General features: G+C 41.1%; 1 protein-coding gene across 1 annotated transcript in view; it reads left to right on the forward strand.

Annotated features, from left to right (window-relative positions):
- Window positions 1–2367: 2367 nt before the first annotated feature.
- LOC139310137 (vomeronasal type-2 receptor 26-like) overlaps window positions 2368–20580 on the forward strand; it is a 32389-nt gene continuing 14176 nt past the window's right edge. The window contains exons 1-5 of the mRNA XM_070934295.1: window positions 2368–2452; window positions 9645–9804; window positions 14621–14906; window positions 15983–16270; window positions 19158–19994. Of these exons, the coding sequence (XP_070790396.1) occupies window positions 2368–2452; window positions 9645–9804; window positions 14621–14906; window positions 15983–16270; window positions 19158–19994 (1656 nt within the window). The remainder of the gene's footprint in view (window positions 2453–9644; window positions 9805–14620; window positions 14907–15982; window positions 16271–19157; window positions 19995–20580) is intronic.

A 20580-nucleotide genomic window follows, 5' to 3' on the forward strand; every position in this document is an offset into this window, starting at 1 on the left:
TAATAAAATTGCTTCCTGTTTTTTATCCATGTCCATATCCATTTCAATATCCATTTCTATTTCCATATACTGTACATACAGTGTCTGTTTCTCTGTGTGTGTGTCCTGCCAACCTAGCAATTCAAAAGCATGTAAAAGCAAGTAGATAAATAGGTACCACTTCAGCGGGAAAGTAACAATGTTTCATGCACCTTCAGTGCATAGTCATGCCAGCCACATGACCATGGAAGCATCTTCAGATAAAGGCTCTTCATTTGTAAATCAAAGATGAGCACCGTCCCTTGGGTTGGTCATGACTGTGTTGTAGGAAAATCACGGGACCAGACCAAGCACTTCAATGCAGGAAAGGTTTATTATGCATAAGGTTCAAACAGCAGTTAACACAGCAAATTGTCTGAACCCCGAAGGGTGTACAGAGGTGTTGCTTATATACTTTTCGACTACGTATACATTTGTCGAGGTTGCATTAATACATATTTGGTCCTAGAGGAAGTGAAAGGAGACTCTCCAGACCCTTGGTGATAGATAACAGGAAAAAGGAAATAACATGAATATATTGGGGTATAATTATACATAGCACACGTTATATATGACATTTGAGGTTAAATGCAGAAGTCAGCAACAGGATGCATCTGTCTGGGTCAGTCTGCTCTTTTCAGATAAAAATACTCTCTGTCATCTCAGCACCTCCTTACTGGCAAGAGAAAATATTTAACCTTGACCAAAGTTTCAGGCCTATTTACTCAGGCTTTGGGTTTTGACCAAAGAATGTTTGTATACCTGAACTCTTACCCTCTTCACTCCCCCCTTCGTGACTCATCTGACATATCCAGAAGAGTCACGTACTCAGGTTCTCCAGGTTCCCCAGGTTGACTTGGGTGGAGTTCCTGATAAGCCCACAAAGCCATTACCTGAGCCGTTGCCCTTCTTTCCACCAATAAGGATAGACTGTTCGAAATAGTTTTAACAAAAATGGGTAAAATACATGGCAGTATGACACAACCTGCAGCTATCAGTCCAATTAAACCTACAATTGCTTGTAATGGCTTAGGGCCGGGGTACTTACGAGACCGCCTTCTGCCACCAATAGCCTCCCACCGGCCAGTACGCTCACACAGAGTGGGCCTCCTCAGGGTGCCGTCCGCCAGGCAATGTCGGCTGGCGACCCCCAGGGGGAGAGCCTTCTCTGTGGTGGCGCCTACCCTCTGGAACACCCTCCCCCCAGAATTACGCATAATAACAGACCTCCGGATTTTTCGTCGGGCCCTAAAAACCTATTTATTCCAACAAGCTGGGCTGGCTTGACCAAATTTTTTAATTTTTAAATTGATTTTAAATTGGAAATGGTTTTAATTCGGCCAAAACATTTAATTATTTTAAATAGTTTTTTAGATTCACCATGTTTGTATATATGTCTTGTTTTTTACCTTGGCTGTGCACCGCCCTGAGTCCTATTTTGGAGAAGGGCGGTATAAAAATTTAATTAAATAAATAAATAAAAATAAATAAATAATCCAGGCAGCTTTGGCCACCACCCGGAAAACATATCTTTCAGGTTTAATCCTCTCCATGTTTGTACCGGCACATGAGCTACCTTGACCATTTTATCAGTGATTTCTTTTATGACCTTACCACTTTCATCTATTTCAATACAACAGTTGGTTAGATTAAATTTTCCACACACTCCACCCTCTTTAGCAAGCAAATAATCTAAAGCTAGCCTATTTTGCATGATATAAGTTCTTGACTTCACACTCTCCCTAGCTAATTGCGTTAGGCCTTTTACTGTTTCATTAGTGATTATTTCAACAGCAGCCTGTAAACGAATCAACCGGTTCAAGATATATATAGGTGTTCGATAGCCATACAAACCATCCTCTGCCCAGGTTGCTGGTCCATAAACTTGTATGATTCGTTCAGCAGGCCATTCCTCATCTCCCCACGTGCGTAGAAAGTCAGCTTCCGGTGTGACTTAGCAAGGGTTTCTTTCTTCTTTTAGAAATTCCTGCCACATGATCAGCTGTGGTGGGGGAATAGTTTGGGCGAAGAGAACCACGTCGGGCAAAGGGACCGGAGGATTAAGGGCTTCTCCACACAATCTCAGTCTATATTGATAAAATATAAAAGGAACAAAAACTAAAACAGCAACGATCCACAATCCCCACATCCAAGTCTCCCACATAAAGTGAGGCCAATCTTCAGCCGTGCGCAGGGAAGCAGCTTCCGGTGTGCTCCGGCAGGGCAAGACGTTCTTTCCTTCTTACAGCCACCCAGTCATACCTGGATACGCTCCAAACAACCTATATACATATGTAAGACACCTTTTAGTTGCGTCTAAAGGTAAGCTTGGTTGGATTCTTCGGGTCCATGGACACTCTCCAGTTCTTGTCTGCTGCCGCTTTGACTCGTGTCCAATGGATCCACGATTTGGATTCTGCAATTTTAACAGCGAGTGGGGAAGACATAACAACTGTGAACGGTCCTTTCCATCTTCCCTCTAACTGTTCTTTCTTCCAATGCTTAACCCACACTCGATCTCCAGGCTTAAAGGGATGACAGCGAGTTACTAATCTTGGGGGTACCTGTTCCATCACATATTGTTGTAGTTTTTCAACCTGTTTGCTTAATTCTTGCACCATTTCCATATGCCAAACACCCCCCTTATGACCCAAATCTGGCCATCCCGCTAGGTGGCGTCTCAAAAGATTCGGAGGACGCCCAAACATCAATTCATATGGGGACAACTTGTGCTGTCCTCTCGGAGAGCTTCGAATAGCATACAAAGCAAGTGGCAAAGCATCAGGCCATTTCAAGTGACTTTCAGTACAAATTTTATACATTTGTCGAGGTTGCATTAATACATATTTGGTCCTAGAGGAAGTGAAAGGAGACTCTCCAGACCCTTGGTGATAGATAACAGGAAAAAGGAAATAACATGAATATATTGGGGTATAATTATACATAGCACACGTTATATATGACATTTGAGGTTAAATGCAGAAGTCAGCAACAGGATGCATCTGTCTGGGTCAGTCTGCTCTTTTCAGATAAAAATACTCTCTGTCATCTCAGCACCTCCTTACTGGCAAGAGAAAATATTTAACCTTGACCAAAGTTTCAGGCCTATTTACTCAGGCTTTGGGTTTTGACCAAAGAATGTTTGTATACCTGAACTCTTACCCTCTTCAACTGACAGGGGAAGTCTTTACCTATACCCACTTAAACCTTTACCTATAAATATATAAATATATTTTTGTGCATGTATCCTTTCTTTGTCTTTGTCTTTTTGTCAGTCAGCCCTTCGCTGTATTCCAAGTTAGGAAAGCTACATCATATAAGTCAGTACTACTTTTATCTGACCTTGTCTTGGCAATGGTCTCTCAGTGCCATTTCCTCTGCCTTCTACATTCTCTTTCGATATTGAGAAAGCATTGGAAAAGCAAAGAAATTTCCATATATCTTAATTCACATACTGATCGGTTTCATTCATTATGCTAAATCAGGATTGTAGATTGTCCTAATATTGATTTCTGTCATTGTAGTTGTTAGGTTCAGCTTGCAGCTTACTCCTAACTTGTTGGTCAGGCAATATCTGTTTCTTTAAGAAACAACTGAGCCATGTAATCAGGGTTTGCTGAACCCTGTAATTAGGCTACAGTGCATAAATAAGCAGCACAGAGAAGCGTTCCTTCTTCCTGCTTCTTCCTGCTTCTTCCGGATTGATACCTGATTGTATCCTGTTGCTTACTGCGTATGGTACTGTATACCAAGAGTTACTAAAGTCTGTTTGCTTTGGTAAGGGAAGATACTTACTGGACTGATATTACTGTTTATGACCTTGGACTGTTTTACTTACACCGAGACTGTTTGTTATCTATAAAGTATTATTCTCACATGAGCTGGACGTTTATCTCCTTCCCTGTGTGTTTCTGCTCTGCTCGTTGCACAAGCAACAAATACTTTTTACACACACCCTAACATTGGTTATGGGCCCAGAACGTTCCAGGGCTCTTTAATTTGTTTTTGTGGAAGTGAGAAGTGCAGGCAGTGGGTGTAGTAGTCAAGATGATGGCTTTTGAGCAAGGTACAAGTTATTCTACTATAACCCGGTTGGATGGAACAAACTATGTTACCTGGTCCACAAAATGCTGTCTACTTTTGCGAAAAGAAGGACTGTGGGACATGGTTAATAATCCACCGGACATAACTGCATTGAATGCTGCTGATGAAGAAGATGCCAAAAAGATAGCGAAGTTTCACAGGGACAATGAGCGTGCTTTATGCATCATTGGCCTGACACTGGGAGACCAGCAACTTGTCCATTTCCGGGGCGAAGAGTCTGCTGCGAGGTGTTGGACAAAGCTAAAGAAGCTCTACGTTCGTGACTCTGTGGGTGTCCATATCTACCTGACACGGAAATTGTTTCGCTTACATCTTCAGAAAGGAGGAGACATGATGGCTCACCTGGACTCCATGACAGGGCTTTTCCAGGAGCTACATGAGAAAGACCTTGTGTTTACTGAACTGCAGCAAGTTTATATTATTCTTTCATCGTTGGATGACAGTTATGACTCTTTTGTTTCATCATTAGAAGTATTGTCTAGAGATGAACTAACATTGGCCAGTATAACTGGTAGGTTACTGGATGAGGCCAAACGTAGGCAAGAACGAGACCAGTTAAGGATGCAACAGCAACCAAAAGTGGAAGCTGTATATGAGAATGTCAATATTGTTAAACGCTGTTATGCTTGTGGGGCTAAGGGGCACATTGCAAAATATTGTAATAAGAAAGTATCTGCTAGTAACTCTGCTAAACCCAGGAAAGGGTGTAATTTAGCAACCAGTTCATCTAATAATATAAAAGATGATTGGTGGGTGATTGATAGTGGTGCCTCTCAATCAATAACAAAAAACAGAAAACTGTTTCTAAATATGAAGAAAAGTACTAAAAAGGTCAAATTAGCTAATGGCTGGAATGTGACTGTAGCTGGGGAGGGACTTGTTCAATGTTCTATTAGTAAGCACCCTTTACCCATGCTTTATATCCCTAGTTTGAAATATAACCTTTTATCTGTAAAGTCATTACTACATTCTGGGTTTACAGTAACTTTTAAAAACAACAAATGTTTGCTGGAATGTGAAGGCACTGTAGTTACTGCAGAATTAGAAAACGACTTATTTGTTATTAGGGATACGTCATTACTGTTAGTTCAGTCAAAAGCTAAATTTGGAAATGTAAAGCCTCATGATGAATGCGTACATTTATTACATAGAAGGCTTGGTCATCTGAATTTCAGGTTGTTGAATTCGACTGTTAAGCAGTCTAACGGCATAAAATTAAGGGCTTGCAGCAAATACCTGAACTGTAATACTTGTAACCAACATAAAAGTAAAGTTACACCTGCAAACCGCTGCAATGGGTTTAAAACAACTAAACCTTTGGAGGTAGTCTTTTTAGACTTAATAGGGCCAAAGAAACCCAGTTTAGGGGGAGCATGCTATATTTTGAGTATAGTTGATCACTTTACTAGATATGGTTTTTGCTACCTTATGAAGTCCAAAAGTGATACATTTCAATGTATCACAAATTGGCTTCATTTTGTAGAAAGGAAGCAGAGGTTTAAGGTGAAATGCATTGTTACTGACAATGGAACTGAGTTTACTAACCATCAGTTGGCTAAGTTTTTGAAGGATGCTGGGATACAGCATAAACGTTCTGCCCCTTTTCGGCCAGAACATAATGCATATATTGAAAGAAGAGGCCAGACCCTACAAGCTATGACTAGGACTATGCTGGCTGATGCTTGTTTACCTGATAAATTATGGGGAGAAGCAATACTATGTGCCAATCATATTTTAAATAATGTGGTACACTCCTCTACAGGAAAAATACCTTTTACTTTATGGCACGGGAGGAAGTCTGATTTAAGTTATATACATACTTTTGGTGCACCAGCCTGGGTGCATACACCAGTTAGTCAGAGAAGGAAGGACCAACAGAGAGCAAAGAAAATGATTTTTGTTGGCTATGAGGCTAACCATAGGTCCTATAGGTTCTGGGAAAAAGGAACAACAAAAGTTTTGTGTAGCACTAATGCTAAATTCCTAGAACATGAAGGCTGGGACAGGTTAGAAAAAGCAGACTATGGTTTTACAGATGTAGATGTTAGAATGGACCATATTCCTGATGATAGTTCATCTGGGATGGATGATAAACCATCTATTAAGGTTGAAGAACAGGAACAGGAATTAGGGTTAGGGGAGGATGAACCCAATATACCTGATGTTAGTCCTGTTATGCCTAGACGATCTTCCAGGGACCGGCATCCACCAGATCGCTATAAAGCCACAGTGGTTTGCCAAGTAGATATCGAACCATCCAGTTATCATGATATAAAATTATATCCAGAAAAGGAGCAAAAAGCCTGGCAAGAGGCAATGGATAGAGAAATTGATTCTTTGAAGAGGCTTGGTGTCTATGAAGTTGTAAGAAAACCACCAAATGAGAAACTTATAGGCTGTAGGTGGGTCTATAAGGTAAAGAAAAGTGTAGATGGGGTAGTAACCCATAAAGCTCGGCTTGTTGCACAAGGGTTCTCACAGACAGATAGAGACTATGATGAGGTTTTTGCTCCAAGTCTACGAGCGAGCACTTTGAGAACGATGCTTGTTTGGGCAGCTAGAAATAAATGCTCAATTACTCATTTAGATGTCGAGACAGCTTATTTGAACGCTCCGTTGAGGCATACAATATATATGAAGAAACCTCCTGGTTATGATACACAGGATAGAACTGAGTGTTGGAGGCTACAAAAAAGCCTATATGGTTTAAAGCAATCAGGTTACGAGTGGAACCAATGTATAGTGCAGGAATTACATAACATTGGGTTCTATGAGGGCGTAGCAGATAAATGTCTGTTTAAAAAAGAACAGGATGGATGTGTTTCATTCTTGTTACTCTTTACAGACGACATTGCCATAATTACCAGAACTGACGCTGAGGCCAGAGAGATTATCGGTCAGTTGCAAACAAAATTTAAACTTAGAAATCTAGGACATATACGGCATTATCTAGGGCTGGATATCCTGAAAACATCTAGAGGATTTAAAATATCACAGTCTAATAAGATCTGCAAATTGTTGAAAAAATATGGGATGGAATTATGTAAACCTGCCAAGACTCCTATGGCACAGGAATTTCAGCAGGATAGTTTGCAGAGTCCACAGTTCAGTAAAGAACTGTATCAATCATTAATAGGCAGTTTGTCGTATTTGAGCAACTGGACACGGCCTGATATAGCTTTTAGTGTTAATCAACTAGCACAATATAGTTCAGAGCCTACTGATAGGCATTGGCAGGCTGCTAAACGTGTTCTTAGGTATCTTAAAAGAACATTGCATTTTGCTATGTATTTAGAACCAAATGCCAATATGATGTTAAAGGCATATGCTGATGCCAGTTTTGCCAGAAAATCTACGTCTGGAATGGCAATCATGTTGGATAACTGCCTGATTGGATGGAGATCAATTCGCCAGAAACACATCAGTTTGTCTACCATGGAAGCGGAGTTTTCTTGTCTATCACTTACATGTACTGAACTGATTTATTATAAACAGTTGATGGAAGATATTGGATTCAAAATGGATTATCCTATTACGGTTTATGAAGATAACCAGGCAGCCATTAAAATGGCAACGAATCTTGCTGTAAAGACAAGGACTAAATACACTGATATACGTTATCTGAATGTTCGGCAATGTGTTAAGGATAACATGATTACATTGGAATATTGCGCATCAGAGTACAATATTGCCGACAACTTTACTAAAGCGCAAGGTGCCATTAAACACACCAATTGTTGTGAAAGAGTTGGATTAAGAATCTGAAATGTAACTGATACCACTGTACAATGTATGATTTCGATGTGCATTTCTGTTTCTGTATCTATTGTGGATATTGTCCTGCCCAATGGGGAGAATGTTAGGTTCAGCTTGCAGCTTACTCCTAACTTGTTGGTCAGGCAATATCTGTTTCTTTAAGAAACAACTGAGCCATGTAATCAGGGTTTGCTGAACCCTGTAATTAGGCTACAGTGCATAAATAAGCAGCACAGAGAAGCGTTCCTTCTTCCTGCTTCTTCCTGCTTCTTCCGGATTGATACCTGATTGTATCCTGTTGCTTACTGCGTATGGTACTGTATACCAAGAGTTACTAAAGTCTGTTTGCTTTGGTAAGGGAAGATACTTACTGGACTGATATTACTGTTTATGACCTTGGACTGTTTTACTTACACCGAGACTGTTTGTTATCTATAAAGTATTATTCTCACATGAGCTGGACGTTTATCTCCTTCCCTGTGTGTTTCTGCTCTGCTCGTTGCACAAGCAACAAATACTTTTTACACACACCGTAACAGTAGTATTGAATCTATCCTAGCCACTTCTAAGTTATCTGTAAAGATAAGAAACATTTCCTCCCTCCAATTGTTTACCATATCAAAGTGTCCAGAACCCAGCACTCAACAAGAATGAACTCAACAAGAATAAAATAGGATATGTAACTCAACAGTCCCTTCCAACTCTATTTTTCTATTCTATTCTATTCTATTCTATTCTATTCTGTTCTGTTCTGTTCTGTTCTGTTCTGTTCTGTTCTGTTCTGTTCTGCTCTGCTCTGCTCTGCTCTGCTCTGCTCTGCTCTGCTCTGCTCTGCTCTATTCTACCCTTTCCAAGCAGTTTACAGAGTCAGCCTATTGCCCCCAATAAGCTGGGTCCTCATTTCACCGAGCTCGGAAGGATGGAAGGCTGAGTCAACATTGAGCCTGGTGAGATTCGATCTGCCAAACTGCTGGCAGCCGGTGATCAGCAGAAGTAGCCTGCAGTACTGCACTTAACCACTGCATCACCGTGGCTCATCATCAACAATAATAATAGGTGATTCAATATGTCATGATCTGGAGTTAATTCATTCTGGAGTATCAAACCTTCACTGAAGAAGATGGCCTCATCCACATCAGACAAAATAAGAAGGAATTATAATGGCCCACTGCCTAGTTCAAGAGTGTTGAACTGTTTTTACACATTTAAATCTTTACAATCTCAAGAATAAGTTTGGAGACTAAAAAACAATCAAATTTCCCTGAATTGTTCCTTTCTCAGCTCTCAAATTAGGATTATTCTCCTGAGTCAAAGAAAACTCTTTTCTCCAACGGCACACTTTTATGGCCAAGTCTCGTTCCCAATTCCCCTTCTAATTATCAAAATCACGATTATTTATTCTCCTTTGAACAAGGTTTATGGGATTTCCACCACCACAATTAGTTGCTAATCTATGTGACAACAAATGGGATAGACAGCATGTGATAATCTGATTTGTAACAGCCTCCTGTAATGAGATCAGAGTTTGGGGTAAAGTTGGGCAAATACTCTAGCAGTCTGAAATTGCAGATAGCTCTTCCAAATCTGGGGGCAAACTGGACCTTCTTCACTGTAGTTGTGGTCTTTCTGTGATCTCTGAGATTTAACTCTGTGCTGAAGAAAGAACTCTAGAAAGGATCTTCTGCAGTATACTGGATGTCAAATGTTGCTGCTGCTGCATATACAGCTTTTTCTGCTTCAGTTTCTGTCTCAAATTCCCTGTGCAGGTACACTGATGAAATGTCCATTTAAGGTGATCATAGAAGAAAACGAGTGGTTCCATTACTACAAGCCAGGAGACTACTGGATTACAGGAATAATGTCTGAAATCGGAGGTCTGTTGTACCCATTTTCATTCTCCAAGCCTCCAACCCATCAACTGAAAAGGTAATTGTCAACTCATCCAAGGATTCTGGGCTTTTTTCCTCCCACCTAGCAGGAAGAGTTTGCTAGCTGCTAGAAAGGAAGAAAAGTCCAGAACAGAGTGGGTGTGATTCTACTGAGCTGGTGCAGCAGAAAAACCTGTTCTGTTCTGTTCTGTTCTGTTCTGTTCTGTTCTGTTCTGTTCAGTTCTGTTCTGTTCTGTTCTGTTCTGTTCTGTTCTGTTCTATTCTGTTCTATTCATTTCTGCACATTCTAATATTTTCTTAATCATATTTTCATCCGTAGGGATCTCTTCACTTTTACAATTTTGTGCAAATACAATTCTAGCTGCAGTTATTACATGAATAATCAAGTATACATTTTCTTTACTATAAACTTCTGGTAGAATCCCCAACAGGAATAGTTCAGGTTTTAAACTGATATGTTTCTGTGTCATCTTCTCCAACCACATATCTCCAATGTCTTTTCTAGGAATGATTTCCTTTCCCCTATTCCTCACCTTGAAAAAGGCAAATCATTACTGCTCATTCCAATTTGCTTTAGAGAAAAGGCTCTTGGGGAACCTGATGATTTTGTCAAACCTGAATTTGCAAAGTTTCTTTTTAAGTTCTTCCACAAGTGTCAGCCTCAACACTGGGCAACAATGGGCACTGCCAACTCTCTCCCACAATGAATCTTGCCTGGATGGGGTCCTGCCTGCTTTCAAAATGATTACCTTGGTACTCTGGAGAGTCAGCAACATATTTATTCATATTTATTTTATTTATTTATTAACAATGGTTAAACAGTAACTCCCAATAAAGTAAATGAATGACACCTTAAAATAGAGTGAGATCTCTGGTATTTTCTCCCTACTGTTTCTTCCCCTTCCTTACATTTATTCTATAATTCCTATCACCCTCTCCGCTCTTTCTTTCCACCCTTCAACACTTTTGTAGCTTCCCTGTTCCTTTTGGTTTAGATAAAAGGGATACTTTTTAAAAACCGAATTCAAGGAGGGGACAGACTTTATGAGATAAGTTAATGTTTAGTGGCAGAGGAATCCCATTAACTGTAGTTAACTGTAAAATATAGGACAATAACTCTAAAGCCGTGAATGTTGTTGTTCTTAGTCACAAAATCGTGTCTGACCCATCACCATCATGGACAACATTACTCCAGGCCTTTCTGTCCTCTACCATCCCCCTGAGACCATTTAAGCTCACACCGACTGCTTCAGTGACTCCATCCAGCCACCTCATTTTCTGTCGTCTCCAGCACCATAGTTCAAAGGCCTCAATTCTTTGGTGCTCAGCCTTCTTTATGGAAACCATGAGTATTTTGCAGCTAATATCTAAGTCTAAGGAAGGCTTGCTAAAGAGATATCCATCTTCAGTTAGGTAATACCACTTGCTAATCTAGCACTTGAATCCCAACAGTTAGTCCTCTCCAGGGTGATACAACGGGAAGAAATCATATCATATGATAACAACCTATACATGTACACTTGGTAGCATCCCTTAATAGCATTCTTGAGGATTGGAAAGAAAAGGATCTTATATAATTTTTCTGTGTAATTTTGCCACCTCTTCTTAATCTCTTCTGCCTCTGTTATGTCCCTACCGTTTTGGTCCTTTATTATGCCTATCTTTGCAGGAAATGTTCCCTTCATATCTCCAATTTTCTTGAAGAGATCTCTGGTCCTCCCTATTCTTTTGTTTTCTTCTGTTTCTTTGCACTGTTCATTTAAGAAGGCACTCTTATCTCTTCTAGCTATTCTCTGGAATTCTGCATTCAATTAGGTTTATCTTTATCTTTCTCCCTTGCCTTTCGCTTCCCTTCTTTCCTCAGCTATTTACAAAGCTTCCTCAACAGCCATTTTGCTTTCTTGCCTTTCTTTTTCTTTCGGATGGTTTTAGTTGCTACCTCTTGTACAATGTTGCGATACTCCATCCATAGTTCTTCAGGCACTCTGTCTATCAGATCTAATTCCTTAAATCTATTTGTCACCTTTACTGTATATTCATCAGAGATATGATTTAGTTCACACCTGAGTGGTATGATTTTAATTACATTTTACGGATTGTTGTGAATTGATATGAGTGATATATTAGCTTTATAAATAGGTAAGTGGATTAAATAAATGCTTCAGTTTTGCAAAAAGTTTATTCTAAGCAGATTGAAACAGTTACAATACTAAGAAACCTTCACACTTTCTTTTTGAGAAGACAATGGTGTGGAGGTTTCTTGCTATTGTAACCATTTTCCTTACCTGGCTCCTGAACTATAAGAATAATTTTCCTCATTTTTTTTCCTCCAAGTCATAATGTGGAGAAAAAGGCAGAATCAGTTATGGTGATTTTGATAGCATTCCTTTGATCCTGACATAACAAGCTTGCTATCTCTCTCTGATATTTTTTTTTTGGCAAGAAGCTCCTAGTGGTGTCAATGGGACTGTTCTTCTCAGAGAAATTTCAAAAATGTCTATCACTTGCAAAATTCAAATAAATTGAATAATTTAATTGAAATGTCAACTTGCAAAGCATCCCTGGCCAGCTCTCGAGTTGCCATAGGCAAGTGGGATGGGAAACCGACAAAACAGCACAGCAGCCAAAGACAGATGCACATTCTAGAATTATATCTCTAAAGGCTGTATCCCAGGGTTACCACAGCAGCCGGAGGGGAGTGATCTCTACAGCCCGCAAAATTGCTCCGTTGGCAAATGTGATTAATGACACAGCATGAGGGGAGGAGGAAAACAAGGTCATGGTTGGGGCATTATTTACGTGGGGTCAGATTTGGCTTCACTTGGGAAAGTGCCTATATGAAGCTCCTAATAACTAACTGGATTTCTTTTGAAGCTTGGTTAGAGGCTCATGATTTAATTAGGGCATCTGTCGGATCCCTGACATGAATAAAGAGAAGTTGATTAACTTTTTGGCACTGCACTCAGTGGTGGGATTCAAGTAATTTAACAACCGGTTCTCTGCCCTAATGATTTCTTCCAACAACCAGTTTGCCAAACTGCTCAGAAAGTTAACAACCGGTTCTCCCAAAGTGGTGCGAACTGGATGAATCCCACCACTGATTGCACTATATAGATATAAAGCTGCAGTAAATATTATATGCTTTCATGAAAATCCAAACTGAAGATTTCTTTCTTTCTTTATTTGAATTTGTCAAAGAAAAATGAGAACAAGAATAAGAGAATAAAAGTACAATGAAAAGGACGATAGCAGTGGTGAAACTCAAATTTTTTTACTACCACTTCTGTGGGTGTGGCTTGATGGGCATGGTGTGTCTTGGTCGGTGTGGCAGGGGAAGGATACTTCAAAATCCCCATTCCCACACCACTCCCGGGGCCAGCCAGAGGTGGCATTTGCCAGTTCTCCAAACTACTCAAAATTTCCACTACTAGTTCTCCAGAACCTGTCAGAACCTGCTGAATTTTACCCCTGGACGATAGGCACATTAGTGCACTTATGCATGCTCCCCCTACTTACCACTTAAGTATGATGTAAGTTCCATGGAAGTCAATTTGTGACTGAAACTGTGAAAATTTGTAGCTGAGACAACTGAATCAGGTAGGGCATTCCAGACTTTGACAACTCTATTACAGAAATCATATTTTTACAGTAAAGTTTAGAACGATTTACATGGAATTTAAAGTGTTCGCCGACATATTATTGCGATTAAAACAGAAAAAGTCATTTACAGGTAAAATATCACTGTTTAATTTTGGATGCAATACCTAGGCCTGGCCACAAGGACGCAGTTCTAAATTATCCAAACTGAGAATTTTGAGCCTAGTAACATAGGGAATTCTATTGTGAAAAGAATTGTGCAAGACTTTTCTCGTGAAGTACTTCTGAACCCACTCAATTGTACTGATGTCAGATATATGGTGGGGATTCCAAACAGTTGAACAATACTCTAAGATTGGTCTAGCATAAGTTTTATAAGCTCTAATGAGCAATACAATGTTTCCAGAAAAAAAAGCTTCGTCAAATTAACCTTACAACTCTTAATGCTTTTTTAGCAATGCTGTTACAGTGAGCGTTGGAGCATAAATTGTCAGAGATAAAGTAAGTACACCTATGTCCTTAACAAGATGAGGGTCATCTGCTAGATCAGAGATCCCCAACCTTTTGGACCTCAGGGACCACTGAATTCGTAATTTGAAATCCCAGGGACCGCTAATATGATCTGCCTAATGACCGGCTGGGTGGGTGTGGCCAACTTGATGTCACACATGTCAAAGGGTGCCTTGCCAGCCTCTACTTGCCACTCCTCGCCTACCTGCCTGGGCACCTTAGGGCCCCAAGAGGAAGAAGTTGTTGGAGCTAAGCAGCCACCATGAGAAAGAGTTGGCAAAACATCTGGCTCAGTTCAAATTGGATCTGACCAAGAAGGAGGCTCAGCAGAAGCACCTCACTGAGGACTACAAGCATTGTCTTTCCATGCAGAGGGAAGACCTGTGGGACTACAAGGCCAGTTACTGGCACCCCAGTTAGGGCCCCAGTTGTTGGAGCTAAGCAGCCACAACCAGTTGGTGACCACTGTGCTAGATCAATGCCACTTTTCTTATACTTGACACTCTGATTATGTTTACTAATATATAAGACAGAGCATTTATGAATTGAAATTTGAAGTTGCCAAATAGGTGACCATTCAGACACCATTTAGAAACATAGTTGAGATCCCTTTGCAAAACAACAGAATTATCTGTAAAATTGAGTAATTTTACATCATTGGCAAAAAGAATGCAATTCCTTTTAAGTTGATCACATAAATCATTGATATAGAGCAAAAAAAGATGATGAAATTTTTTACATTGCAGTGAGAACACCTTCTACCAAATTCTGCCCTTCTTGTTGGCTGTTCATGAAGTCAACCAGAATTCAAGGCTCTTACCCAACATCACCCTGGGCTACAACTTCTATGGGACCTTTTTCAATGCAAGAATGACATATGAGGCCATGCTGGATGTGCTGTCTACAGGACAGGAGAACATCCCAAACTACAGATGTGGAAGACAAAAGAACCTGCTGGCGATTCTTGAAGAGATGGATTCTGAACTCTTTGATCATATTTCCAATGTCTTGAGCATCTATAAAATTCCACAGGTATAAAGCCAAATGAAATTAATTCCATGTTGTAAATTGTTCAGATTTGCCTAGAAGGCAGCACTAGAGGGTAAGCTATAGAGCTTGATATTGATGTATTTTGAGCGCTGTACACAAATGCAAAGTGTGAGCTCACAGAACCAGTTTTTAAACCGGTTGCAGTCCACCATTCTATGAATATACATACTTTGGCTTTGGTCCATGTGGCCAGCAGGCCTCTGGTAGCAGAAAAAGTCTGGGTGTGACCATTGGGAATTTTGAAAATTATTACTTTCAAAAAGTAAGACTTTGTCATAGAATGTATGAGGGTTGAATCAGTGACTTTTAAATATTTTGAAAATTTAATGACCAATGCAAAAGAGATTTTTTTCCATAGAATCATAGAATAAAAAGTACATCTCCTTACACAGAAGAGGAATGGTCAGACCACTGTAGCCAAATTGCTGTCCAAGTTTTCCTTGAAAATAACCAGCAGTGGAGCTCCAGGAGGCAGGCTGTTCCAACTCTTCATAACTCTCACAGTGAGGAATTCCTCATTTTTATAATGTTGAGACTGAAGTAAAAAATTCAAAAGAAAGATATGAAAAAAACAATAAATGGGTCAAGATAAGTAGAAGGCACCTCCAGAAAGCAGCTTTTACATACTTTCTCTAGTGTACATAAAAAAAAATAGTGTACATAAAAAAGGCTGAGCGCCAAAGAACTGATGTCTTTGAACTATGGTGCGGAAGAAGACTCCTGCGAGTCCCTTGGACTGCAAGATGATCAACTGGTTAGTCCTAGAGCAGGGGTCCCCAACCTTTTGGACCTCAGGGACCACTAAATTCATAATTTTAAATCCCTGCCTAATGACTGGCTGGGTGGGTGCGGCCAACTTGATGTCACTCACATCGAGGGGCGTCTTGCCAGCCTCCTAGCCTACCCGCCTGGGCCCCTTAGGGCCCCAACAGGAAGCAGTTGTTGGAGCTAAGCAGCCAACACGAGAAAGAGTTGGCAAAACATCTGGCTCAGTTCAAATTCAATCTGACCGAGAAGGAGGCTCAGCAGAAGCACCTCACTGAGGACTACAAGCATAGGCTTTCCAAGCAGAAGAGTACAAGGCCAGTTACTGGTACCTGGAGGCTCAGCAGACTGAGATGGTCAGCCAATTCCAGGCCATGATGCAGTCTCACTGGAACAAGGACCTCCGGATCTTCGCCACCAGCGGCACTTCCCTCCAGCCTTCACCCAAAGCCCTGCACCAGGGGGCTGAAACAGACCTCAAGTCAGAATTTCTTCCCCCCTCTGACCCACACAAGAAGACCCCAAAGGGGGAGATTCTGCAGCAACACAAATGTTCTTTGCACATATCCGACCCAGGGGCCGTAGTTTGAGGACCCCTGATTTAGTGCAATATAAAACTGCAAATAATTTTTCTGAGGGCCACCTAAATTTTCTCATGGACCACCAGTGGTCCATGGACCATCAGTTGGTGACCATATTCCTAGAGGAGATAAACCCTGACTGCTCTTTAGAAGGCCATATCCTGAAGATGAAACTCAAATACTTTGGCCACCTATTGAGAAGGAAGGTCTCACTGGAGGAGAGCCTAATGCTGGGTAAGGAAGAAGAAGGAGATGACAGAGAACGAGGTGGTTGGATCGAATCACTGAAGCAGTAGGTGTGAGCTTAAATGGACTCCAGAGGATGATAGAGGACAGGAAGGCCTGGAGAAACATTGTCCATGGGGTCACGATGGGTCAGACACAGGGGTTAAAATCTTCCCAGTTAGGACTGGATCGCCCAAAAATGGCTGCTCCCCCGACCACCACCATGCCCAGCTGAGCCGCATGATCATCAGAGGCTTTTTTTTTTACTTTTAAAAGCATTTTTTTACTTCTGCTTCCGCTGAAAAAATGCTTTTAAAAGTAAAAAAAAAGCCTCTGATGATCGCGCGGCTCAGCTGGGATCGTCAGAGGCTTTTTAAAGCATTTTTTTAACCACCTCTTCCACTGAAGAGTTTGCAGAAAAAAATGCTTTAAAGTCTCTCTGACAATCCCAGGTGAGTTGCCTGATCGGCAGAGGCTTTTCAAAGCATTTTTTTGCATTTGCAGAAAAAAATGCTTTAAAAAGTTTAAAAAAAAATTTTTGGCCACGCCCACCAAGCCACGCCCACAGAACCGGTAGTAACACATTTTACATTTCACCCCTGGTCAGACATGACTTCACAACTAACAACAACAATTAATGTACAACACAGAAGAAAGTATGTCATAATATTCTTTCCTATTTTGAACTGGAGCTTGGCAAAATGCCAGTTGATTTGGGTTTTTTTTTTTTAAAGGAGGTTAGTAAACTGACTTCTGCATTTCAAATGTCTGAAAGAAATTCAGCCAATTAAAGAGTTTATATAGAATGATTTGAAATCAATTATATGAATGAAGACAATGAAATAATAGACCAATATTAAACAATTCCTGAGGGGGGTTGTAACAATATTTCAAGCCCAACATACGAAACAATCAAATAAGTAGTAATAATCTATGAGAAATTAATATGTTTGTCAGTTTAAAAAGATATTCCATGAGTGCATAGCAGTTTTCCAGTATTTGTGAGGCTGCCATAAAGAGGAGAAGGTCAATTTATTTTCCAAAGCACCAGAAGGCAGGACAAGAAGCAATGGATGGAAGCTAATCAAGGAGGGAAGCAACCTGGAATTAAGGCTTGGAGGACAATTAATCATTGGAACAGATTGCCTTCAGAAGTTGTGGGTGCTTCATCACTGGGTTTTTTTTAAGGAGAGACTGGACAGTCACTTGTGTAAAATGGTCTTGGGTCTGCTGCTTGAGCAGGGGGTTGGACTAGGGCTGGGGTGTCACTCGATTTCATTGAGGGCCACATCCAGGTTGTGTCTGACTTTGGGTGGAGGCATGGCCAAGGTGGGAATGGGCAGCATGATGTCACTTGTGTCAGGGGCACCTGCGGTGGCCTGAATGCTCTGCCAGCGAAAATGGGCTCCTGAGCCCCGTTTTCATCTGGGATGGCCTCCTGCAACCCTCTGCCAGCTTAAACAGAGCTCGGAGAGGGCATGCATTGCTCTCGCAAGCTCTATTTTTGGCTGGGAAGCCTCCTGCAACCCTCTGCTTGCCAAAACAGAGCTCGGGAGGGCCATGCCCGGCCCTCTCTAACTCCATTTTCACTGGCAGAGGCACTGTGGGCTGGTCCTTTGCTATTTCAACGGCGGCCACACAGGCCAGATCTAAGCACCCTGCAGTCCAGATCCAGCCCTCGGGCCTTGAGTTTGATACCCCTGGACTAGGGTCTCCTACTTGAGCAGGTGGTTGAACTAGAAGACTTTCCAGCTCTATTCTGATTGACTAATTGACTGAGTGGATGGGTGACCCACAGAGCTATAAGGTGACCAGAAGGGTGTGCTCTATGAGGACCACCAATGAACATCACCCACAGATAATTCAGAGCTCCCTGGTTTCAAAGGGAGCATACAAGACAACAGGACAGAACATCAAGGGAACTAGCAAAATCCATGCACTTATCATTTGAAACATCTCTCAGCAGTGTGGAAAGGCCCTTAGATTTACCATCTGACTTTTAACATTAAAACTGGCACAAACTACTGTTGGAAGAAAAATCCTTCTGGGTTCAGTTACAAATGGGGGAAAAGCACTGGAAACATGGTGGCTGCTTGGAAAGATGGTATTAACGGTGGACAGGATCATATGCTTTGATCATGTTGGGTGAAGAAAAAAAGGGAAGAGATGCTGAGAGTGACTGAGTTTTATGCCCCCTCTGAATTTGAACTTTATTCTGATTGGTTGTCAGACTCCCATAGGGCCATACAGGGGCAACTCTGTAAGTTGTGTTTTGAGTCGATGATTGGTTGAGCCTTGCTGGATGGTGAAGTACTGAAAGGGCTTTGGGATTGCTATTATGGTTCTGCCTGAAGCAGGTAGATCTTTGTTATGTAGAATAGACTGGCTCAGGCCTTAAAGGCCCATTGACAAAGATGGGGGGGGGGTGAAGTTTCTGCCTCCATTTTAGGGGAAATATTCTTCCCTTTTAATATTTCCTAAAATATCTCATTTTCCTAGGAGGGGGTGGGCTTTCAAACAGAGATGAGCACCACCCCCTAGAGTCAGGAACGACTAGCACATATCTGTGAGGGGAACCTATACCATTACTGAAAATATCTCATGTTCCTAGGAGGGTGGGTGCTAACTTCCTACACTACCAATACCTTCTCTTTTATCTTAGATCAACTATAATGTCATCAACCAGATGGCTGAGAAAAATCATCGTTTTCCTTTTTCATATCGGATGACCCCAAACCAAGAACCTCCTTACTCAGCAATCATCCAGCTGCTCCTGCACTTCCAATGGACGTGGATCGGCCTCCTCTCTCAGGACAATGAAAAAGGAGAAAAATTCAAAAGACGCTTGGAAGTTCTTGCTCTAAAAAATGGGATTTGCATTGTCCTTTCAGGATTTGTCCCAGAAGCAAATCTGCCGACAAGTGCTGGAGAAACTCTCATGCAAGAAAAAAGGAAAATGTTCCTTTCTCTTATCAAGAGTCAAATAAAAATTATAGTATTCCAACTGGATTTACAGGCCTCAGGAATGTTAGCAGTAATAATACAAACGATTGATATGACTAATACATCCCTTGTGGGAAGGGTGTGGATTGCAACAACTTTGACAGCTTTAAGTGTAGATAGTTTTGACCTCTTGGTTGATCTCCAAAATAAATATGCTTTGTTTTCCTTCCTCATCAAGACAAAGAGAAGGACTCAGTATTATGACTTTAATTCTCATGCATCTATGTTCTTATCGTATGGAAAGGAAGCTTTCCAATGTTCTTTTTCAAGTCCTGTGTTATCTAAGAAAGTTTGGAAAAAATGTAGAGAAAAAGAGAATTGGGAATTTCCACCCCATGATGTGATTGCAAGAATCATGTCTCAGGACTCCTCCAGTATTTCCCAAATAATTCAAATTGTGGCCTGCGTCCTCAGTGCTGCCTCTTCCTCCCAACGGAGTAAGAGGAGAATGCAAGTTGGAGACCATCAACCACCTCAGATTGTACAGCCATGGCAGGTAAGTCTTCTCCCTTGAGGTTCCACTTATTCTCCCCTTCCAATTCCTCAATATTAAATTAGATGTAGAAAGGGGTGAGATGTTCCAAAGAGCAATTGCCCAGTTTGTGATATTTGAGAGTGGGTGTCAATTCTGAAGCTGACCTGACCGAGGCCATTTTGATGCTTCAGTGTTGCCACATTGGAGCTGAGGAATAGAGAGGGAGGGGAGGAATAGAGATACTAGAGTTTTGTAGCCAAAACAAAATACTTTCTCCTGGGAACCAAGGACATTCCCAACGATGGCCGGAGGGTGGGTGAGTGAAGTTACCAGGTAACCGGATGACACCTTGATTGGACCATGTGACTGATTGTTTGGAAAGGGGAGGAAAACTTTTACTTTTAATTAGGTGAAAACTGTGGAAACATTTAGAGTCAGTTTTCACCAGCCTATGCCTATATGATATGTCCAATAAAACTGATATTTGAGGAACCTTCTTGCCTCAGAGTCCTGTTTGCTATGGGCGTATTACTTGGAACCCTGATGGTGAGTTAGAGAGAGATGATAAAGAAACATCTTCCAAAGTTAAACAACCTGTGCTAGTTTG

This window comes from Pituophis catenifer, unplaced genomic scaffold, assembly GCF_029215685.1.
Source record: "Pituophis catenifer annectens isolate HBS135680 unplaced genomic scaffold, rPitCat1.0.hap2 SCAF_2, whole genome shotgun sequence".
NCBI lineage: Eukaryota > Metazoa > Chordata > Lepidosauria > Squamata > Colubridae > Pituophis > Pituophis catenifer.